At 36.3% G+C, this 25,284-nt stretch overlaps 2 protein-coding genes across 12 annotated transcripts in view; one reads left to right on the top strand and one right to left on the bottom strand.

Annotated features, from left to right (window-relative positions):
• Positions 1–799: 799 nt before the first annotated feature.
• On the top strand, positions 800–23,693 carry LOC310898348 (uncharacterized protein). Of its 2 annotated transcripts, none has more exons than XM_083833234.1 (4): positions 800–1,064; positions 9,526–9,643; positions 10,931–11,012; positions 20,713–23,693. In XM_083833234.1, exons 1-4 carry the CDS (start codon positions 969–971, stop codon positions 20,717–20,719), a joined length of 303 nt encoding a protein of 100 aa, XP_083689360.1. In that variant the 5' UTR covers positions 800–968; the 3' UTR covers positions 20,720–23,693. The 2 variants fall into 2 exon arrangements, with proteins under 2 accessions (XP_083689360.1, XP_083689359.1); XM_083833233.1 differs by lacking the exon at positions 20,713–23,693 and adding an exon at positions 11,715–12,130.
• GABRG1 (gamma-aminobutyric acid type A receptor subunit gamma1) overlaps positions 21,241–25,284 on the bottom strand; it is a 56,641-nt gene continuing 52,597 nt past the window's right edge. For 4 of the 10 annotated variants that reach the window (XM_083833232.1, XM_083833230.1, XM_083833231.1 and 1 more), the window contains one exon: positions 21,273–25,169. In XM_083833232.1, coding sequence (XP_083689358.1) covers positions 24,891–25,169 — 279 coding nt within the window. In that variant the 3' untranslated portion in view covers positions 21,273–24,890. Of the gene's footprint in view, positions 25,170–25,284 lie in introns of all 10 variants that reach the window. The other 6 variants (XM_083833229.1, XM_083833228.1, XM_083833223.1 and 3 more) reach the window with 4 other exon arrangements.

Below are 25,284 nucleotides of genomic sequence, written 5' to 3'. Positions count from 1 at the left end.
TAAATTAAACCCCCTGAAAGAGATGTGTAGTTTTGTGAGTCTGTAGTATATACGTCTCCCCTGCTTTCCTGTTTTTCAAAATAGCAGTGGCCAGTACTACCTGATGACATTTCATAAACAGGTCAGACCAACAGAACAAGAGGTGAAAAACAATAAAGACACCTTTCTGCTATGTTGAAATACCGTGGTCCTTTGACAGTCTGGTTTTTGAAAACATATCTGGGAATAAGATTTGTGGAGCTACACACATACATCATCAGTCTAAGAATTGATTTTGTACTGACAGAAATTAAGTCTTGGTGATTTCTGACAGCTTCAAGATTAAGGAGATACAATCTGAGGTCACAATGTTGGATTTCACCACTAAATGTCTGCATGAGTACTGCTTCAGAAATCTTAATGCTTTACAATGTCTGGTCTATGATCTTATTAGCCTTGCCAAGCCCTGGAAAACTTGTACCAGTAAAAGGATACTTGAGATGGATCTTTTTGCCACCATTCTAAACAGAAAAGTACAGATTTTTTCTTAAAGAAAGTTTACATTAGTCTGCCATTCAAATAGCAGAATGAAAATGGAGACAGACAGAAAACAGATATGGCTGGGGAAGGAAAAGGAGGCATAAGAATGGGAGAGGAGAGGAGAGGAGAGGAGAGGAGAGGAGAGGAGAGGAGAGGAGAGGAGAGGAGAGGAGAGGAGAGGAGAGGAGAGGAGAGGAGAGGAGAGGAGAGGAGAGGAGAGGAGAGGAGAGGAGAGGAGAGGAGAGGAGAGGAGAGGAGAGGAGAGGAGAGGAGAGGAGAGGAGAGGAGAGGAGAGGAGAGGAGAGGAGAGGAGAGGAGAGGAGAGGAGAATATTATACATTCAAATTTAGTGTTAAGGTCAACAATGGAAATTCCTGTCTTTGACTTATTTTGTTCAGGACATCTTTCAGAATGAAGATGATGAAGGTCTAGTGGTATGATGACCAGAGATGGGGAGAGTAATAGCTGGAAAGACAAAGACAAAACTCACCGTATTCATATCAACTGTTCCTGTAACACCACCATCAACTGAAGGATTAGAAGAGGTAAAAGTCTGCTATTTTGTTCCAAAGTTTGTCACAAGAGTTTTGATAGATATATCTGTAGTGCTTCTTCCCTATTTAACATAATCCTGAATGAGTACATTTAGTCTATCTTTAAATTGTTGCTGAATTTTAACTCTTGTCTATTGAGCTAAGATGGAGTTTTTTTCCCCTAGGAAAATTCACCAAACTTCCTCATATTTCTGAACAGTTAAGCATATTTCTACTGTTGAGTAATGTACACTATTACAGAGCATTACACTGGATTCTGCATTGCTCATTGCTCTTAAATATCTTTCTAAGAGGGGACCTGTCCAATTAGAAAGCTAGCTGGAAGGTGACAAGCTTCACTAGACACAAAGGAACAAGCTATTTGAGAAAAAAAAAAAAAAAAGATAGATAGATAGGTAGATAGATAGATAGATAGATTTTCATCTTCCACTAGATTGTTGAGACCAATAGAAATCAGAAAATGTAAATCTGGACAGAGGTCAGCTGGAGCTCAGATAGTATTTTTGTTTTAGATCAGTTTTATAGCTGAGGAAAATGCAGAGTGAACTACAAGAAAAGGGTGCTGGTTCATCTGAGACCTATTTTATAACTTCATTTACTTTTTTTTTTTTAAGGAAATAATAGTTATGCACACATGCAAAAAGCTCTCAGGCAGATTTAATCAACCTGAACACCTCAGGAAGTAGCTTTGGGCCTTGGTTAAATTGACAAGACCACTTTTCTTTCTGAAATGGTGTATTTCGGTCTTTACAGACCAAATTCCCTTCATCCCTCCTGCAGCAGCTGTGCTAAACCTCAAAGGCCTTTTCTAAGCAACGTATCTAACTTGGAGCTCCTATTTTAAATTATCTAGTCTACCTACATAGCTTACTACTCCTCCTGATCATAACACTGCTTAATGTAATGTGATGTGATGTAAATGTCAGCTTGAATCACTGTTAAAAAACAAATGACACTTTTGGGGACAAACTAGGAATTAGAAATGGTAAACAAATATTCTGCTGTCAGCATGTCTCTGCATCAGGCTGATCAACAGCCTGGCCTTTCCCTTCTGGTGCACTCTGAACAGCAGTAATTTTGCTTTTGTGTTTTAATAATACTAGCAAACAGTATCAAGGGGGACAGGAGTTTGAAATGGTGAATATTCAGTCCCATGAAAGAAGCTCTTGTTGGATAAAAAGAGGACTAATACCAGGCATCTACAAGGACAAATCAAAACACCGTTGACTGAAAAAGTATTTAAGTGATACAAATAGTATTATTCTTGCCAAAGGAAAATGCAGTTAGTTATTGAACTCCATTTTAATATTTTGTTAGCAGCAGCTTTACTTTAATATGGCCATTCTCAACATCACTCAAGCAGTTAGCTTAATTTAATAGTATGAAAAACATAAATAAATTGTCCAGAGGAATGTAGCTTACTGACTGTCAGAAATTGACTGTAAGATGTGAAGTTTATTTGGAGAATCTGTAATTCATCACTAATTTAAATCAATGGTAGTACACTGAGACTCAGTGAAGATGAACTATGTTGTGGTCAACAGCTACGCTTTTAGAATGCAACTCTTGTTCATGAAGACAAATGACTGAATTTTAACCTCCTGTCACAAACAATGCATTTTTTTCTGCAACCATCCTTGTGTCCTGAAGGACTTCAAGATAGAGGATGGTCTTCCCAGTACAGTCTTGCTATATTATATTTCTCCCACAACAGTTTCATAGTACAAGATAAAATGCTTTCACACATTTCTCTAAAAATACTTCAGGCATAGCTAGGAATTCGTACAAGGCTGCTCATTTCTCCTGGGAAAATCATAACTTATTTGCTGAATTCAACCAATTCATTCAAAGGGTGTATCACAGAATCATAAAATATCCTGAGTCTGAAGGAACCAACAAGGATCATTGAATCCAACTCTTGGCTCTGCACAGAACCACCTAAAAATCAAACCATATGTCTGAGAGCATTTTTCAAAGGCTTCTTGAACTCTGGCAGGCTTGGTGCCGTGACCACTTCCCTGGGAAGCTTGTTCCGGTGCCTGACCACCCTCTGGGTGAACCTTTTCTTAACATCCAGCCTGAACCTCTCCTGTTGCAGCTGTGTCCTGTCGCTGTCCCCAGAGAGCTGAGCTCAGCAGCTGCCCCTTCAGTCCCCTGGTGAGGAGCTGCAGGCCACCATGAGGCCTCCCCTCAGCCCGCTCTGCTCTGGGCTGAACAAACCAAGGGACCTCAGCCACTCCTCATACATCTTGTCCTCTAGGTTATTCTCCATCTTTGTTGCCCTCCTTTAGATGTTCTCTAGTAGTTTTCTGTCCCTTTTATACTGTGGTGCCCAAAACTTCACACAGTACTTGAAGTGAGGCCTCATCAGTGCAGAATACAGTGAGATAAACACTTCCGTTGACCAGTAAGTGCCTGATGCACCACAGGATATATTTGTCCATTTTGGCTGTCAGGGCACACTGTTGACTCACATTCAACTTGCCATCAAAAAAAAATAAATAAAATCCCCAGATTGCTTTCCTTGGGGCCACTCTCCAGTCTCTCGTCCCCCAGCAAGACACATATATTCAGGATTGCCTTGTCCCAGGTGCAGAACACAGCACTTGCTCTTGAGATCTAATTAAAAATATGACACTAGAAACAGATGGGTGCATTTTACCCTCCATCAAAGAAATACCCAGCTACTTCAGCATAGCACTTCAGAGGGACTTTTTTACTAGCATTTCCACAATCCAGGTACCAGAAGTATCATGACAGGAAGGCTGCTCTGAAGATCAATTACATAAACTGCCATGCTGCAATGACAAGAGCTAGCATGTTTTAAAGCAATATCTTCACAGCTTGATCCATTTGTGTAAATGTCACAAACCAGGTCTAAATTTGTGTTTTGTTTCCTTCTTTCAGTCATAAAAATTCCTGACAAAGATATGTGAACAATCTGTTAATGTCTGACATCTCCATAATAAGATTGCAGCAATTCTCTAAAGTTCCAGTCTCCAAGTGTACAGAACGTTCTTCTTTCTACTTCAGAAACAGCAAGATTGTTGTTCTAGCACAGCCCAAAGAATTGGATAGTACACATACCAGTTCCCCTCTGGATGGCACTCTGGCTTAGAAACATCTTTTGCTGACCAGAGGGTAATTCATTAAAAATATGACTCAGCCATCCTGGCAACCGAGTAGAAGCAGTGCCAAGCAGCTGTAATCTGCTTTGTCTCACACAAACAGACCTTCTACTATTAGAACTGAAATATATATGTATATATTCATTATGAAGGTTTTATATATATATATTCATTAAGAAGGTTTTTCAATAAGGTGTTTCTTAAACTGTCTTGCCAAAGAGAAGCCTCAACAGCAGTTGAGATCCTGTCCCTTCAGTTGTGTCTTTAACAAACTTGTTTACTTTCCAAAAGCTTTAAACACATCAGAATATATATATATATTTATATATATGTGTGTGTAAAATTTGATCAAGGCTCAGCTCAAACCACTTGGTAATATCTAGTAAAACTATATAAAAGATTATACAAATCCCATGGATTCAACTGCAAAGCAAGTATTACTTGTTCAATATTTCTATTATATTTCCACAGTTTAATTTTTCTCTTTATTCTTCAAAGGGCATAATTCAAAAAATAAATAAATAAATAAATAAATAAAATAAAATAAAATCATCTAAAGCCTCCAAAGAGTTTGGGATTCATTTTAAGTCCAGGACAAACTAAGTGAGGTCCAAAACAATTCTCCTTGACAATTTTTTCATCATCTTCTCATCAAGTCAGTGGCCTAACCCAGCTGATGCTTAAATTAAGGTCCTACACAATGGATTCTGGCTTTCTAATTAGTTCTACAGATGTTCCTGTATCAGATTTGGTCTAAATTAGTGCCAAGAAGCTCCAAAGAAGAGCTGGTAATTCTGGATAAGTTTAGCTCTCCATAAAGGCATAGGCTTCTCTGAACAGCCAACAGTACACATTATCCAAGACTGTGCTGTTTGCAGGTGAGATCCAGGGGAGAGTATGTTGTCATTTTAAAGCTAATTCAACTAAATCAACTCTAACTTATCCTTGTTGTATCTTCTACAACAGAGTCCACGCAGGCAGAGCCTAGGACTCTCAAGTTCCCAGACCTTTTGTGAAAATCTCTGTGAAATGCCTACATTTCATGAAGAAATGTAACGTTACATGTAAATATGTTAACACAACCGTTATCAGCTGCCCACATAACAGGCAGAGTTCTCAGACTTCAGTAACTTCCTACTTAGGAGGAATCTGGTAAACTTGTGATTTTCCCATTTTATATCTACCCCACCTCTAGAAGGTGTAGAAGAAGATCTGCACACATAGCAGTGCAGGAAGAGTCATATTTCAGGGTCAAACATCAGTACTTATCTATGGCAAGTAGATCTGTTTCAAGAACAGATTATAAGCAAAGATAAATCATTGGGAGCCCTGTGCAGCTACTCATGATAGAAGTCCCTCAAAAATAACAGAACAAGTAACATTGAATGTCATGTCAAATATAAGTCATATGTTGAGATGGACAGAATGATCTGGTAACTCCTTCCATAGAATAAAGTGAGTTCATAGGTTCCTGCAAGACATCCAGAATTGAAGTGTGTTTAAACTGACCAATTTCCTATTCACATCAAGGATGTATTAACCACTGACAAGTCAAGTTGAAAGTAAGAGATCACTGAAATTATGACTCAGAGCAGAAAAATTGTTCATATAGAATAGTAAGGAAAACAGTTCAAAAAAAAAAATAAAATAGTAGACTTTTCCTGCTGTTTTTTTTTTTTTTTTCCATTCAATAGCATTCAAAACCAAAAATTAAAAATCATATGTTTAATGGTTGATGTTGTTACCAACAAGCTTTGGACATTCTGCAGAGAAACTTAGTGGAATCAAACTATTATCTCTCTTCCTTGAGTACAACCCCAGGTAAAGATAGATTATTCCATACACGGGAAAATGTATGCCACAGTAATTCCACTAGATTTTAAGAACAAGAAAGTAAAAAATATATATATTTTTTAATCTTAAAAATATGATGGAAACATCAGTGAAAATACAGTCAAACTCTTCATTGTGTGGATATGCATATAAAACTTTCACTTATTCATCATGTATATTTCACTCCACTTCAGTGTATTTAAATCATTTTGAGTTGCCTGTATCTGATTTTTTTTCCATTCATCATTAATCACTCTCCTTTCTAATCAGTGTATAGCAGTTACTTGATTAATTTCAAAAGACTGTTTGTGATAAACAGTTGAAGAAAACTATATAGATACAAACTTTACATGTTGCTTTAAAAATATTATCTCCATTTTCATTTTTCTCTGCTATATGAATCCACTTCCTAAGATATGTCTAGTGTCTGAGCACTGTCTATTTTGTATACATGTGAAAATCGTCTTCCTCAATGAAAGTTTCACTGTGTCAGTGGTGTACAGCTGATCTGGAAGGAAACACCTCTAGAAAGAAGCACATGTCGAGCTTGAGATCTGAGAAGAGCATCCTAAAGTGGAAAGAATACCAGTAAATTAGCACTGGCATCAAGGTTATATACATAGCTTACAGTATTTGCAATACAAAAATTCTACCCTCAAATTCTTCTAGAATTCTTTGTTGTTTTTCCATTGCTGTTCTTATTGAAACAAGAAAAATAATTTGCGTACTAAGGATTTCTTTGGAAAGTTGGAAAAGGTGGAAAATCTCCCTCAAGACTTCAGGTATTAAGCAGTATTCCTCAGGGAGAAAAAAAAATACTCTGTGCTAAAATTCTTGATTTATAATTCAAATGGTCCATACAGCATATGAGACAGCTGAAACACAGAATGTAAAATAATCAGTAGTCATGGAAGAACTGCAGCTGCTGTTGGACTTACAACAGGAACTAAGAGCGCTGGATGCCCACTGGTCCCTGTTTGGAGGAAGTATTTTCCCATTATGGTCATGTTGCTCCATGTGTTAATAATAATTCTGGTGTCAAAAGTCTTACAGTGCCTCTTCAACAATGTTTCTAGATGAGGTCTTCCTTCTATACCTACCTCTAGGCTCTGGTAAGAGCTCCTCTCAGACTTACAACTACACATGAAAATATAGCAAGGACAGGAATTTTAAAAAGATTAGAAGGCAATTCAGAATGAAACACTTGGTCTCATGGAATATACAAGATTAATTAAAATACTGGAACTAGAGGTTTGCTTTCAAATAGAACATTGATAAAGCTGATAAGAGAATATTGTGCTCATAGTTAGCTTTGAAGAGTTCTCACAGAACAAGAGGAGTTCCAAATACAAATCATAGCCTGAAGAAAGATGTCTCTGAAAAAGAGAGCTTTAGTTTATCATGAAGAGGATTGCTATATAATGGAGTAAAATGTCAAGTTCCCTCCCAGGTAGAATATATTGGTTACTTACAAGTTCATTAATTCTTCGGACACAAGTATAACAAATGCACTGACCAGTACTTTAAACCTCAGCATTCAGAGAAAGCAAACAAACAAGAAAAAAAAAAAAAAAAAGAAAAAAAAAAAAAGCAATGAGGATAATTGATCTCTTCTCTATATTATCAAGTTAAATAGTTGCATCTCCACATTCTGAGTTTTTAAATCTTGAAAAAAAACATCTTTTTGAAACCCTTATGTAAACAGACTCATGGTTTTTGAGTTCTGTATTCCTCTGAGAATTGTATAAAATGCATCACTTCATGATATACAGTAGATTACACCAGATAATCTCCTGGAACCTCATCAGTATCCCCAGATGGCAATAAGAGCAACATCTATATTTTCAGTAAAGAAGTATATAAACATAAACCTTTCAGCAACAGTTGTTACTTCACTCTGAAATGAAATACATTTCTCATCAGTTGTTTACCCATATTATTCACTGATTATAGATTTTATCTCCTTAGTGCATCCTCTTAAGTTCTTAGTTTTTCATTAGACTAAAAATGATTTGTCCAGCTGTCCCAGACACCATGAGTATGCCTTCAAGGCATTCTTGATACCATGAAAAAGAAAAAATGTCTCTCTTTGTAAGAGAAAAATAAATAGAAGATGCAAAGTGGGGAAAAAAAAAAGAAGAAAAAAAAACAAAAACCTCAGTCTTCGTATAAAAGCAGTTTCCATCTTTCAAGCAAGTCGTGTCTTTACTTCTGAACTGAATCAGAAAGAATAAATGGAGGACTCTCTTTTCTGTACCTCGAATATCTCTCTGCTTCAGGTCAGGCCAAAATGTCATTTCTTTGAAATTCTTGACAGCTTTGAAGTGGAGGATCACGGATATGGCTTCTGAATCCTGAGTTTATGGTTAAACAGTCATTTTCAGAGGGAAGATCATCACTTTTGGAAGGAGCCTATACTGTCTCTTGTTGATAAATTGAAATGTGTACACAGTTGACACTTAGACATACTTGATCAGTCATGTATTCCTTCTTTCTGTGTCTTTACATGGTGCATGGGCCTGTGGGAGTCTTCAGCTTACTTTGCTTGAGCAAACACCCCCTCTCTAAGCAAAGTGAACAGCTGTTCTCTCAGGAACAGCACAGTGTTACACGCAGTCTAATCAGCTGTGATGTAGAGCTATCATCCTACCTCTAGTTTTGGTGTTCTCTCTGCCAGCGGTGATTCAGGGGTCTTTGTGCCTTGTAGACCTACTGGCGCCATCTATAACTGAATTTAATGAAATTCTTACTAAATACTGATACCAAAATTGACCAATAATAAAAAGTCATATTTGACAGTTTTCTGACTTCCTATGACATTTCTGAACAAAACAGAAAGACAGAACTATGTTCAAAATGTCTAAAATTCATCAGCAATTAAATTTTTGAGACATGTATGGTTTTTGCTTTTTATGAGTAGCTTTGAAGATAATTTTCTTTCCCTTCCCTTCCCTTCCCTTCCCTTCCCTTCCCTTCCCTTCCCTTCCCTTCCCTTCCCTTCCCTTCCCTTCCCTTCCCTTCCCTTCCCTTCCCTTCCCTTCCCTTCCCTTCCCTTCCCTTCCCTTCCCTTCCCTCTTTTTCTTGCCCAGCAGCTGAAAGCAAATGTTTAGCATACAATTTTCTGGTAATAAATATCACACATTAGAGATATTTCAGATGATTTGGCTTTCTTGATAAATCATGAAAAAAGTTTGTAGACTCTAATACCCTTTACCATAATATTTAAGATTGTCAAAATGTAGTTTGCCTCAGACTTTCTGAATGGGCTTCCACTATTAACCATTAATTCCCTGATGCTAACAACATTTGACATTTGTCCCTGTAAACTGACCCCCAGCAGCTAATTGTATTCTTCTCAAACTATTGTCCTTTGAAGAGCGAAACATCTGGTGAGGCATTGAAAAGTATAGTGACCTCCTGTGACATTTAAAGTTTTGTTTAGCTCCTTCACTGCTTTGATCTTTCTGCTTTCCATAACATCCTCTTTCTAGGGAAATGCCCTTGAAAAGGGGAACTGTGAAGAGACTATTCCTGGAAAGCTGTATCTGGGCAGTGAAAAGGAGCAAGTAGGCATTATCAGCTTCCATCACCCAGTGAAGTTGTCTCCAGGTAAAATGTTGTCTTTGCACGGCCTTCACCAAGGGAGTAATGACTATTAGAATGCAGAATTGTTTTCCTGTACAGAAAACTATAATTTCTCTGCTGGACTATGAATCATGAACTAGTGGTTTATTTTCAGTTTAAATTATCAGCTAATTATTATTTCTCAGGCAAGCAATAATCCCTTTCATGACAGAAAGCCTTCAAAGGGAATATTTTCAATCGAGAACACAAAGAGCTTAGAAATATAAAGCAAAGAAAGGTTAATCTTGTCTTGGTGCAAGCCTTCCCCCTTCTCTAAGTAGTCCAGAGCTTCAAGTAGTTGGAACAGCCTTGAATACAGAGATTTTCATTTACCACTGTGTGATAATCCACTTAAAATCTATATCTGTGAAAATTTGTATTTTAAGGCCAGCAGTCTGAAAGTGAAATGTCAAGATAAAACAGAAAGACAGAAACACAGCAGTGTTGGTAAAAGTGAGAGGAATTCACAAAGAAAAAAAAAAAAGAATTTGACTAGGACAACAGAGGACAGCAAAACAAGAGATTTAGGGTTAGATGACAACATTATCTAGGACATATTCTTCAGAATTAATTCCATGTATAAAATTAGTGTTGTATCTTGCATCAAGCCAGAAGAATACAAATACTCTCTCAGTTATTCTGGTTTTAGTCTGAAGTACTGCACCATCTAGTCCTGGGAAAATGGAAAATGCCAATAAAAACTGTTGAGTTGGTGTGGAGAAAGAAAGTAGGCCCCTTCCTCCTTCTGAGCCATTAGTCTAGGCAGAAGGCACCACTGCCTTTCCCCCAAAAGGCAGGAGAACGCAGTGATGCTGGGAAGTCCATCTATTGGGCCTTTTAGCTTCCTATTTCCCTGCTGCATTAAGTGGAGCTGGTGAAAAGACTTGTGCTAAGCATAACAGACCCATATGGTAATATGTGCAGCGTGGGGCAGACATGCCTGCAGCATGCCATCAGCTTTGGGTTGGATGCTTGGGGAGTTGCCCATACTCTGCCTGGGCCTCCTGCCCACAGAAATGCTTGCACATGGAATGGGATTTGTTTGGGTCCCATCACGGTCTCTCTTGCTTGTCCGATCCCAGCACTGAGTCAGGAAAATGTACTAGCATAACTGTGCCAGGTATAGCTAAGCTCAGGAAAGCACATCTGAGCATGGCATAGCATTCTTCATCAGTCTAGAGAGTGACAGGAACCCACATCAGTTCCTCTCACCCCCCCAAAAATTTTCTTTTAAACTCAACCTTCATGCTCTTCATTGTCATGTTTTGCCAGGCAATGATCAAAGGAAATTGTGCAGCTGCCTTTTAAGTCTATTACACAACAAGAATTCCAGGATTTTGATTTCATTTCAGAGGTAGGTCACAACTTCTCAATCTAGTCCTTCCTATTTCTCTGCCTTTGAACTTTATTTTAGTGCCTGAAATGTTAAGCTGTTCATCTTCCTGGCTGGTAGCTCAAATACCATGCAAGCATCACTTTATAGTTTTATGGGGTTTTTGAGTATTAGTTCAGCTGAAGCAGAGGAGTTTCCTGGAGGGGAAAGTGAAGGAAGGGGAGACAAGAAAGAACAAAATCTTGAAAATTTCTAATGCAAGTGAGGAATGGAAAGCAAGGTATCACCAGAAGATAAACCTTACTGGGATAAGGAACTGAAGGGAAATTTGAGAGGTTAGAGAAATATTTACAGAGTCAAAATGTAAACTACTAGAGGAAAAAAAAATGCAGTCAAAAGGAATGTAAAATCACTGTGAGATTTTATTCATTTTTAAATAAGGATTAGAAATTACTTGAATTGCAACTGGTGCCACTAATCTCTCAGCTGTAGTGTTTTAGCCACATAAACTAGTGTACAATAGTGGCAATTATTGTTCACTTATATATTTTTTAAACTCATTAATTATTCTATGGCTTCCAGTTTAACATTCTACTCCCTACCTAGTATTGAAACTTGTTTAGAAAAAGGGAGCTGTTTAATTGGACAAAGACAATCCATGCAAGTTCTACACAAAGGTATAAAGTATTGTTATCTAAAACAGTTTTGTTTTGTTTTTAACAGAATAAGCAAGCCTCCAGTGCAGAGTTCATGGACAAAAACGTATTTAGTATTACAAAATCTGTCTTGAGATCTAAAGGGCACAGCTAAGTATGTTTCTGTTGTGTGTTTCTTCCACCACAGTTAGAACAACGACAATTCCAGTCTTAGTGGAAATTACAGTGATGCTTTTCATCAATTTCCGAGAATAATGTCTGGCAAAGTGGCTCCAGTCATCTTTCCTAAGGCAGCTACTGTGAGCATAGCTTGGTACTGGCTTTGTGCTAACAGAGGTATTAAAAGGTTTGCTCCTGGAGAAGCAAATGAAATGCTTCAGGACACAAAGGCAGCAGAGCATACAGAAAGCTAGTAGATTTTAGAGGCAATCGTATACTGAGGAATTAATAGTTCTCACTGACTGAATCGTGTACTAGGTAGTCAACATAGTCAAATACCATTTATTTCTACATATCTTTACGAAATAAAAGTTTTGGCAACTTCATGACTGCTAGCTATATCACGCAGGACACTGACTCATAGTAAGTGCACCATTAATGGTTGTCTGCATGCTGCTGAATCTGCTGCCCAGTTATTAACCACTAATCCCAAGTAGTCTAGAGGACAAAATAGTTTTGATTTATAACTCCACTTAATGTGTTTTTTGGAGTACTGTAATAACACATGCACATTTATCTTCATTGTTGCTGCTGGGAAATTTAAAGGATGTCTGTAGCAAGCTTTTCCCATTTAGAGAAACAAACGTTAGGATTTTAAAGCACTCTGTGTTATCAGAAGGAAACAACAAATCTATAACCTAAGAAGTGGTATGTGGATGAAGAAAATAATTTAGTAACTAATATTCAAAGCTATTCTACTACATACTGTTTTAGAATTCCAAATATACAGAATCAAACCCAATTCTCAGTAGAGACAACCCTAGTGCTAAGTCAAGAACATAAGTACTCAATGCAAATGACTGTGTAGGTTAAATAGCAGCTACTGATATGACCAGTGCTGAATATTCCTTGGCAGTCTGAACTGTCATTCTGAATGACAGTAGACTGTGATCTGAATCACAGTGGATTGTGATTTCACTAGTTTATTGTATTCTGAGAAAGCTGTAATTTCAAAACCATGACTTCATTGCTGCAAAACACTTGTGCTGCTTCTTACCCAAGTCAGAACATACTGAGTTATAAAATACTTAGAACATATTTAGTTATGAAATAATTTAGGTCATACAAAGTTACAGCTGTAATTCAAAGCAATGCTATTGATTTCAGAGGAGCAATACTGCCTTACACTGATATTCTGATCCTATAAACTTTCAAATAAACAGAGCAGTTAGGACTCTCACCGCACAAGTTAATTTTTGCTATTAACTCTACTTATTCTCTGACAGATATATATCTTTTTTCTTTTTTTTTTTTAATCTGATCTATATTTTAATCTGATCATTCTGACCATAAGCGATGTTGAGTTGTATTTATGGCTACAGCTTATGTTAGTGCAACTATGAAGGTCTTAGAGTCTTCCAATACTGTATGTAGGACTAACTACAAATAAAGCCAATATTGATAATTTTTTTTTTGTTTTTTGTTTTTTTTTTTTGTCAGAACAGACCTGAAACAGGCAACAGACAAACAGGACAAACATTTCTCACATGTATTGTCATTAATAACAACAAAAACATATAATGTTACCCAATTTCTTACCTTTAGCAAAGAGTTTTCTTGTTCTGAGGATACCTGCCTGATAACTCTGCTTCTGGTTACTTTTTCAGGTTAGTCCTGATAGCCAAGTTATTCTGAGGATGTATCTTCAACATTGCCTGTTTTATTTACCTTTTAATACATCAGTTAAAAATACTTTCATTAGTAGAGAAGTTTCAGGCACACTTCTGACACCTGTCTCCTTAACCAGTGTAGGTTCACAGAAGAGTTGAATATACTTTCTTTTTGAGAATGGAATAACATCAACATAGAATGTGTATTCTTTGCATTCATTAACTCAGTGTTAATTTCAACAGCTCCATGAGTAATATTATTGACATCTTATGGATAGAATCTGAGGCATGGGGAAACTACTTATATCAATTAAAAGGGAAAATATTTGAGTCATACAGATTCAGTGGTAGAGTAGGAAGGAGAACCTTAAAAACCTGAGTCTTAAGGCTCATGTCTAACATTTGATTCATTCTCTGAGCATGAACCTCAGCATCAACCTTAAGTTAGGACTTTTAGTATTGATCTATAGTAAATTACACTTAGGAGCAGGGGAAGAAGGTGTGTCCTGAACACAGTGTGTGCTGAAATACCAGCACCCCTGTTTGCCTATCCACTGCTGGTAGGATGCTTAGTAAAATATATGATTTTTTTTTTTTGCCAGATTACCTATTTTAACATGCATTTCTCACATGGGAAAGATGCATTCAGGAACCCTACTAGCTTTGAAGAAACTGTTGCTGAGAGCTCTCTGATGTCAACAGCGGGGCCATGTAAGAATACCCAAACCAAAAATCATTCTCTAGGAGTTTTTTTCCCTTTCACCTTTTGACTTACTTAAGAGAGTGCTAGGAAAGATCTTCTGCTTATTTACTGTTTCGTATTAGATGACTTCACACCAAACAGAAGTCTACTTTGGGATACTTCACACAGCAGGAGGCTGATATACTGCATCTTCAGACTGCTGGTGGTGTGCGGGGAGGAAAGGTCTCATTTCTTAAGTCAGTGGCACTTTCACAGTTATCATCTCTCATCTTCCATAATTCTTTCTTGTGAATGTGTGAATTAACCCAGGACAGAACAGAAAATGAGAAAATGAAGGTGTGGAAGCAGGTGAAAGGATGGACAGTGCAGTGTAAGCTTGGGAAAACAAAGTGATTTCTAAGGCAAGAAGAGAACCACATATCAGATTTCCTGGGTAAAGTTATGATGGCAAGGCTTGAGAAGACAGTAGGTGATAGCGCTGAATAAAGAGAAAAGGTGACGGGGAAATCTGAGGCAGTGTTTCTTGCAAGAGAGAACAGATGAGAAAACAGATGAGCTGCAGTTAACCTGACAGCGTGCACCAGGCACTGCCAATTAATTGTGAAAACTTTCTATCACTAACATTTACCTAACAATAGCTGCTTGAGTCTGAAATTCATTACCATAAATTGGCTGCTCACTGACCTATGGAATGACTTCAGTGCTCACAGTCCCTTTCCCAAAAGAGAAGTGAGATCACAGACCTCACTCTTACCAAAGAAACACCGTTCTCAGTCCCAGGTCTAGCAGACTGGTTGACTCTCTCATAAGCCACAGTGCAGGACCCCATGGCAAGACAGGGAGCACAAAGACAGTGAGCACAAAGACAGTTTTACCTACTACTGTGTTTAGTTTCTGCTTCTTTTTGACACAGATTTTAAAACATCCATAGGTAGCATTTGGACTCTAAGTCCAATTTTAAAAGAGCTCAATTTCTACTGTAGATATTATTAACAGAAAACTGTCAGGCCATATATTTGTTATTACAAGTATTTTTTATTATTATTATAAATTTGCTTTACTAATTTTAGTAATAATGAAAAATGTTTACCTTAAAAATATAGATGACAGAATTTACTTTGAAGTCTGTACCTAAGGGCTTTGCCTAATTTCCTTATTCGTCAGCTGCTTCAGTACTGTGAAAGCTAGAGGTTTGACTCTTTGTAGCTAAAAAGCCATTCAAACCATTGTTCTCTCAGTGATTTGTTATTGTGCAATACCACAAGGCATTGTATTTTTCATATAACAGAGAGGACATCAACAATCTAAAAGAAAAAAAAAATAGATTCTAAAAGGAAAAAAAAAAAAAGAATCTATTATAGTTTAAGTAACCCTAATAATTTAAATAACACCTTGCAAGACATAATACTGGAGGTAGTTACCAGGGAAAGAAGAACATACAGTGTTGAAAGGAACCTAGGTATTGCTGCAATTCCTGTTTTTAATGTAAATGTCTAAGTGGCTGCAGAAATCTATGGCATCTTCCAGAACTCTGAGTGCTCACAGTGGCTTAGAGCATCTTGGACTCCTTTCTCAGAGTTTTTTTTTTATGTTGACTGTATGCCCCTTTCATTAACTTTCCACAGACTATTTAGAATGACTTAAAAATATTTCCTGGGACAGATCACAAGAGGAATCTGGTGCTTACAGGATGATATTCCAGTGTGCCATCCAGATCAAAGAGTAAAAAGTATTTGAGGAAAATAAAGAGTGATTTTCCCCCAGGCATCTGCTTTCAGCATGAACTCTGCTCCTTGCCCCCTGACACAACTAATAGAAAAGTACAACCTTTTATAAAATAACAAGCAAGACAATGAAAATGGAGACAAACATCATGGCCATGAGGGATCCTGGAAGAGGAAGGAGAGTGGGATTAACCATTACAGGACCACACCTTTTGGCAGTAACAGGAAATCTTTCATTAGGTCTGTGTTATTAAACTCGTCCCAAACAAAATGACTGGTGAAGTGGAATTTTGGCCCCAGACCTTTGGTCTTTATTCATTCCTAAAGAGAAAAGAATGTATGCCACATAGAAAATAAATAGCATTTAAAAGTAAGTAGCGAGGCACTATTTATTTATTTTTTTTCACAGTGCAACCAATGAACTTCACAGCAGATACAGTACCAACAATGCATTACAACTCTCTTCCAAAGTTCAGTGTTTAAACTCTCTTAATTCTTACCAGTTTGGAGACATCAGAGCACAAACATCTAATTTGTTCATTTTGCACAGAACACATGGTATTCAATGGTGGCTTTTACTATTTTTACTTTTATTTTTAAGACTATGGCTTTCAGAGTTTTACACTGAAAAATTACAAGCTATGTCTTAGAGACACCAGTGTGAACCATGCATCAGGGTGCAAGCACATTTCCACTCAATGCACAAGGACTAGTGCAACATTTATATGAAAATTCTGTAGACATTAACATATTAACATTCACAATATAGTCATGAGCTATAAAACTTATCCTTCTAACTAATATCAGTCTTCTCTGGGCAAAAGATTTCTGACTTTTTAAATTCTGATTTCAAAGCTTTGAGCAGCTAAACACCTTCTGATAATGAGGGCCACAAGCTCCTCCTTTCTGAGCTTGTTAGCATTATTCCTTCCATCAGTCTCAAAGGAGTACTCAAATAAAATCAGCTTTTAGCAGCAGATGTATTATTCTGCATTAGGTATGCTGTTGTCAAAAAACACTAGGTGAAATCCTTCTATTTACTTTCATCTCTCCTCAAACCTCAGAAAAAAAAAAAAAGATAAAATAAATCAGTAATAATAATAATAAAAATCCTGCAGGCAAGAGAGAACAAAATGCTAGAAAATTATAACCTTGAACTATACTTGAACTTTCTGCAGTATTCTACAGAAAACTAAATTTTATATTTATTTAAAACTCTCTCAGTGATACGTAGTCAGTTTGAGTCCCTTGCTTTTGGAGTGCTTTAAATGAAAGCTTAAGGGAAGATAGAAAGGGATAAACACTCACTCTCTACAAAGCAAGTATTTAACAGATTTTAAATTAAAACAGTATTTAAATTGCACATTGGAAAATGAAGCATCCAAGTATTAAGTGTGTACTAAAAAAAATTAAACTCTGAGTAGATCTTTTACCTTGACAGCAATAGAATTCATACAAGGAAGACTAGAATCCATCCGCTCTGTGAATGCAATCATAGCACCTCCCTCAGTACCGAAAAAATTCTTTCCTATCTGCAAATCAACTTTTCACCAGAGGCAAAATTTTCATGTTTGTCTTCAGTGATTTCAATTCTTATCTTCAGTCAGAACATTTATGTTCTCCATTCTTTTTCTTTTCTTTTTTTTTTTTAGTATAAATTAGTTTGAATCCACAAAACTCATCAAATAAATCCAAAATTATTTTAAGCTTCTGAACCATTTCTGCATTCTAACTGTGCAAATAAAATAAATAATAAAAGTATATTTTTTTATGCTTAGAACAAATTTTTTATAGAAAAAAATGTTTCTGAAAATGACAATCTGATCTTGATGTATATAAAAAGGTTTCAGAACATGCTCTCTAATCTATATATGAAAATGTCTTTCCCTTGCTAATATCATTTCTACTACATTTGCAAAATCTTAGTTGTATGGGATTTAGCCAAGAGCATCATCAATTTGTCATCTCTGAAGTTTTCTGTTCCATTGTGCTCTTTAATAGTGTTGTCAAATACTGAAATGGTGGTATCAGCGTTTTACTCTAACCTGGCAGACAGACTTTACCAAAGCAGAGAAGCAAATAATATTCAATTTAATATCTGAAAATGCTTTAATTTTGGCATTGCACACAAAACATTATGGTATTTTAAAAGAGGCTGAAGAAGTCATGGTTTAATCACATTAAAAGCCTGTGAGGATACTTTGATGTTTCTGGGCAACTGAATATAATAATGGACAACTGCACAACAAGGCTTTTGGAGAAGTACCAAATAACTGAGCAGAACTTTAAGTATCAGCACACACAATATTAGCCCAACTGAGGAGGCTTCTGAATGTAAAACTGAAATAGGAGAACAGATTTGCATTAGTATTATGTATTTTATATATACTCCTTAGAAGCAGCACTGAAAATTATTCAATTTATCTTAATGTTCTGTATTTTTGCTCAGGAAGGTACAACAAAGACTTTCATATATCATTTTAAAAGTAACAATTATGCACAATGTTGCCATATTATCCACTGCTGCCAAGACTCTACCAAATCGAATACATGGTATGAATGTTCAATTAGGTAGCTTAAAAATGACAGATTTTTTAAAAAGAGAGAAGAAAAAAAAAAAAGGATGTATTAGTATGTATTAGTAAGAAAAAAATTGCGAATCTGTGAAACATTAAGTGACCTATAAATGTTGAGACAAAGACCTTCAATAAGGGTGTATGCACATTTGAAGCTGCTATTATAATGGAACCTCAATATAAAAGAGACATGTCATACAATAAATTAACAGGTGTTATTTTTGAACAATTTCCAAAAACTTAAGTCTTCAGACCAAACACTGTAAAATAAACTGTAAAAATAATATATATACAAAAAAAAATGTTTATAAAAATTCATTAGAGAGGAATACAAATTATAGCATTATTGTTTAATTAATTGGAATAGGAATTATAAACAGGTATTATATTTTTTCAAGATAGGAATCAACATAAGATTAACAGATTCTGACCCCTTGGTTTCATTTAAGGAAGTATTTATGTTATATTATAATTTAAACTATAAACAAAGGTATCATAATGCAACCCTCAATGTCCATGAAGAACAGTCTGGGCATTCATGGTGGGCAACAGTGAGAAAAACAAAAGATGTTGTGAAGAACCCAGTCACTAATATTTTGTAGGTGACTAAAGTGTGAACATGGATGGTGTATTTATGCTGGGCCTGTGAATACACAGATGTCCGCATTTACCTGTCTTGAGAATTCCGAACCCTTCAGGTCCCTTCAGTTTTCCTGCTCCTATACCATCACAGACAGAGGGACAAACATGACATTACCTGTTTAAATTGACTGTGACCTGCTCTCTGCAGACTTCACAAACCAAAAGGTTCGTATTTGCTCTTTTTCTCAGGAGGAAAAACAATTTAAAGGGAAATTGACTTCTGCAGTTAAACAATGACTCATCCTTAATTCCCACCCACAGCAGCCATTTGGAGGTTTTGTTTTTAAATATTGAATTGGCAAAAATATTATACTCTCTGTGGGGACAGTACTGGTCATTGTTAAGAGTGTTTAACATTTTCAAGTCTAAATGACAAAGCAGTCTTAATGCCACCCTACAGAGCCAGTCTGCCTCCTCAGCTGGATCAACAGAAGATCACTTTTCCAATGGCTAGACCTCTCATACATTCCCAGAATGAATTCAATTCAGGGAAACTTGAAGAGGAAACCTTTCTTTTGAATTCAGCAAGACTCAAACCATGATGATAAAGATCATTCTGTGAAGCCAGAAATGCAAACAAATTACTTCCAGCCTGGGTAATCTTTGAGTTTCAGGTAGGCATGCAGAGATGTATGGAAAATCAGCTACCACAAAGAATTACAAAAGGGAAGCCTTATTACTGTGAGCAAACTCCTGTCTCTTTCTGGATCCTATCAGTCAGTGGAACTCAAGCCCTGTTTTCAGTAGAAAAAATTGTCCTCATTTATACATCATACACTTTCTAGTACTTTAATACACTTTTCTTGACTAAGAAAAGGGATGGAGAAGAACATAGAACAGTTTATAGGTCTTAACATCCCCTGCGGCTCCATCACCCAGCTCAAATTATGTTGATTTACCATAAGCAAAATTTGCAGGCAAAGCAAGATTTGTCACTGTGAAGGGAAATGAGATTGCTCAGCAATTTTACCGATATCATTTCTTCCTTAAAATACCATGAAACTTTTAAGATTTTTTTAAATATATATTGCAGATTTTTTAGTGGGTAAGAACATCTGCCTATAGATAAAAGGTGGAGATCCTTTATTCTATTACAATTTTAAACTTTAACTGCTTACCTGCAATGGCAGCCTGAAGTTTCCTCTAAAGGCTTTGTAATGCTCCAGTTCTCTCGACGAGATTTACTAGTATATAACCTCAAAAGTTTAGTATTCACTGATCTAGAACGGGTCTCAGAACCCACAACCTGTAACAAGTTTTGGACATCTTACCCAGAAGTGCAATCCAAATTCACCCACATATGAAAATAATAATAATAACAACAACAACAACAACAACATCCAGTGCCTTGTAACAGGACAGTCAACACAACGGAACTGCACATGTGCAGACAGATGTACAAAGATGCTGTTCCATTGTTCAGGGAGTAATAGCTCTGATCCACCTTCTAAAGAAAATCATGTAGCCTGTGAGAAAGAAACTCAGTGATCTATAGGGCCATAGCGTTGCATCATCAGTCGGATGATCCCTCCCATCTGGTTGTAACATTATCTTAGAGAAGAGTATAATAAAAACATTATTTTTTTTTCAGGTTTTGAGTCATCTGGCAACATGGCTTTACAACTGCAATTGCTGGAACAATTGAAGCAGAAGCAAAAGACCACCAAAGGACATACTGATCTTTTGTTGACTTAAACCACTTGGGTAACAAGTCCCTGGTGTGAACCGGCACAGGTGTTTTCTCAGCCTAAAAAATATTCTACCTTTCTCATTGAGTCACTCTCCCCTATAGCACATTCATTGTGGAAATTCACTTTTTTTTTTTTTTTCAGGACTGGAAGCACAACAGTTCTTTCTAATTCCTTGTTTCATATTCTAAACTCTAGTCTAGCTGAGAAATTCTACTTTAGTTGCTATTCTCTCTATTATAATCACCACAAATTACAATTTTATTTCACAAACATAAAATAATGTCTTTAATGTATAACTAAGCTGAGAACTGCAGTAAATTAAAAAAAAAGTTATGAAAGCAATGATTTTAAAAATGCAAATTAGATGTATTAGCATTAATCCTCAGTTATATGGAAACAGTAAACTGAAATGATGACTGATATAATTAAATAAAATATATCTTACATCATGTAGATGGCTATTTAAATCCAGATTCCTCCTGTTGAGCTTTCAATTGAAAGGTCAAAGGTGCTCACAAATTACACATTACAAACTACAGTTCAGATAACAATTTTAAACAAATCTTTTACTGCCATTGTAAATAAGCAACAGAAAATTATCGAAACTGTGTTGGAGGTGGTTCTCCTTCAAAGCCTTACACAATCCTATGTCTCTGAATGTCAGAAAACTGGATAAGGTTAAAGTCTTTGAAGCACATCAATATATGAATATAAAATACACTACCCAGAGCTCATGCTTTGGTTGCACTTTTACTGCTACTACATTAAACAGATGCATTCAGACACAGAAGACATGCACTGAAGATGAGTAAGTACGATCACAGACAAAACCTTACGAAAAAATAACACTCTGACCTGTACTTACTACTAAAACAGACAAGTAGTAAACACAAATGCAGAAAAGAAATGTCTCTGTTTTGAAAAATACATTTCAGGAGATGTTCGCAATGGGTGCAAACAGTTTCCCCAGACTTGTTTGTCCCCTTTTTTGCCTTTCTGGCAATTTCTCCTCTGTGTCCCTTTCTTTCAACCAGAAAATGTTTTACTGAAGAGGCTCTGGCTCCCATCCTTAATGCTCAATGATTTGAGCTACTGAACACTCATTATTGAAATTAATGCAAATTAAGCATGTGTTAATGGCATCAATTCAGGACCGCATCACTCTTTATGTCAGTACATAAGCACATGCTTTTCTAAATTCTGGCCTAATTACAGTACTGATTAGGAATAGGTTTAAGCACGTCTTTAAGCAGTAGTGGTCAGAATAATATGACACAAAATATTGTAATCCCAGCTATCAGTAAATGAGTTTTTTTCCAGGTAGGTTTCAAAAATGGTCGCAGCATCTAAGCCTAGGTAATCATAGTCTCTGTTTCTTGCCATTTTTTGAGAGCAATGCTTGGATTTCTTGTAATTTATTGTTTACATGCAAACTGGAAAGAAAAAAAAAAAAACACATAGGACTAAAATAATACATTTATTACATGCCAAGTTACAGTTCACTGCATTCCCATTTCGATTTGAACTCACAGTACTATGGGAAACTGAAATGATTTCATCAGAATCAAATGAGATACACAGAAAAGTTTGTCAACAGACAGAAGCAAGTGCATCGCTAAACCAAAGAGTCATAACACTCAATAGCTTTAATATTCCATTACATTGTTTCATAGAAATTAAAGATGAAAGACTTTTTACCCATCTCTTCTTTATTCAGGATGTTTTCTGTTGTCCAGATAAATCACTAGAGGTTGATTGGCAACTGAAAACCAAATGAAAAAGCTAACTGGATGTGCTGTGAAATTTGTATTTCCCCTTGCAAAGTGCCAAGTTCTTTCAAGTTCCTTTTGTTTAAAGGTAAATTAATGACAACCAGGAGCTCACAAAAATTTGGGCCTGTATTGAGTAGCAAGTAGAATGCCTTTCAAATATGCATCTAACATACTGCTACTGAAGCCACCTTCATCCCTCCTACAGAGGAACATGTTCAGTGTGCTGTCAAAACGCATCACACTGCACTATGGAATTAAAACTGACATATTTCCATTGTACTGAACATTTTCTGAAAATGAGACTCTAAAGAAACAATAGCGTTGTTAATGATGCTGCACTTCTACCCTCAGTCTAACAGTCAGAGGAAGTTGGTGCTCAGAAAGGTCATACAACAGATGTTTGGCTAAATAAAGAAGTAAAGCTTGCATTAAAATGTGATCTTCTCAGTCACACTTGCTTCCAGAATCACTGCACATAGTCTGGCATTCTTTATTAAACTTTGGGGCTGAACATTGCAGTAACTGTTCACATATGTACTGAGTATCTTATTACTTCTGGTACCAACTAGCCTATGAAAATCCATTACTTTTATTCTGATAAAAATTCAGAGGAGGTAGCACATTCAGAAATATTGGGGGGAGGGGGAGGCTTCTTCCATGTATCATTTTCTATAATTAACCATTAATCATGTCTTTATCTCTCGTACCGAGCATCCTCACCTACAGCCAAATGTTAATCCCATTAATCCTCTTTAAAGATCTGTAAGGTCTTCTGTGTAATTCTGACTTCTACTTAATGCATATCTTAATTTTACAGTGATTTTTGCAAGCTCACTTGAGACCAGTTTCTTTCTGAGAAAGGAGGAAAGACTGCATTTTTCTATAATGAAGACAATGGATTTAAAATAGAATTTAGATAGTAAATGCTGCCAGCCAGCACTAGTCAACACATAGAAGTTAGTCCAGAAAGACTACTACTGAAGAATTCCTACCAAAGGGAACAGAAGCTCTGACCATAGAAAGGTTAGAGTACTGGTCCTGTGATTTTGGGGGAATACACCCCATCTTGAAGAAGGATCTGTAATACATAAGAATTATATTTATTTTTCCCCTTATAAAAGGGCTTTTCATTCAGAAAAAAAAAAAAAAGTATATATATCAAGGAGGTAATTACACAGCAATCCATAACACAGTATCAGTAAATCTGGCTTTGGCTCAGTGAGAAGCATAAGCAGTAACAAACAGAATATACAAAACTATACTGTATGCAGAGCAGACCAGGTCCTATATTTTATTCTTAGGGATGGGTAGGATGGATAAATTGTTTTGAATACAATGTCTATAGCACTGTTATAAGGTTTTTCCAAACTCTGATGATACAAATTCTACTGAACTCTTTAACTCTTTCTCTGCCCCTGAGTATGAATAAGACAAAGGACGGGGGGATGGGGAGGATGTGTAGAGCGTTATGTTGAAGGGCCAGAATCTGTTAGCCAACACCAGTCTGGATTCCATGAAATTAGAGCAATGGCAGCTTGGTAGGAATTTTTCAAAGTTGTAGCCCTCTTGGAGAACTTTGGGGAACCTGCAACAGTGAAATAACAGCAGATGGAGCACAGACATACATGTAATCAAAGGCTGAAAGCCAAAAGCCTATATCAATGGTCAGGATAAGACAAGCTCAGAATTACCCTTGTGGCTTTTTTGCGATATACGCATTTCTTGCTGCTCTTGTCTCTGCGTTTTGTATAATGTGATTAATCATGACTTAACCATTCTTCTTAACATACAGCAGAGAACAAATGTCTAGTTGAAAAATAGAAATGTTCCACTTCAACTTTTTTAAGTCAGGAATTAATAAAAATCATCATCTTATAGATGAAATGGATGAGAATAATTAATCCCATATTATTAAGGCTTTCTTTGTTAAGGTGTAAGAGATGCTACAAAATCCATCTGCATTATCATTTAGAATTGAAATTCAAAGGTTATGTAGAAATGTTCAGTTCAATAATATAGCCTCTTGTCTGTGCATTTTGTTAGAGCTGGACGAAAATAGGTTTGTTTTCAGATAATCTTAATCATAAGAGGTTTTATTTTTAAATTTCCTCTTCAAAATACCAATATCTATTCTATAGTTGATCACAAGAGGGAGACTACATCATCATATTTCCTCTCGTTGTTTCAGATTTTAAAAACATCCGATCTGAATCATTTTGGACCAGCTCTATTCTTTGACAATTCACTGAAAAGAATTAATGACAGATAACTTTTTTTTTTTTCTGAGTTTGTCCAACCACTGAAATTTATAGATAAAGATAGCCAATCCAATAAACAAGATTGAACAATGCAAAGGCTGTTGGAAAGAAGATTCGAGAATAGGAGTCAATTTTTGCAATACGAATGTGTATCCTTCCTTCTCTCCAAGATCCTGTGCGGCAGTCTTCAAAACAACAAAAGAAGCTAGCACAGTCTTTCCCTTCTAGGCACTCATATCCATAATCATCATCACGTTCAGGGAGATGATTAATGTTATTAATTGGAATCAGTGTTGATCCAGGTCGAACAGCAATTGCAGGTGGTTTCTTAAGAAAAAGAAAAAAAAGAAAAAAAAAGAAAAAAAAAAAGAAGAGAAAAATATAGTGTTTGTTTTTGTTTTACCCTCTCATTAAATAATTCCATATGCTTCCCACAGCAAGG

This window comes from Anser anser (assembly GCF_964211835.1).
Source record: "Anser anser genome assembly, chromosome: 4".
In the NCBI taxonomy this organism is placed as follows: domain Eukaryota; kingdom Metazoa; phylum Chordata; class Aves; order Anseriformes; family Anatidae; genus Anser; species Anser anser.
This window is presented reverse-complemented; position numbering and strand designations above follow the sequence as displayed.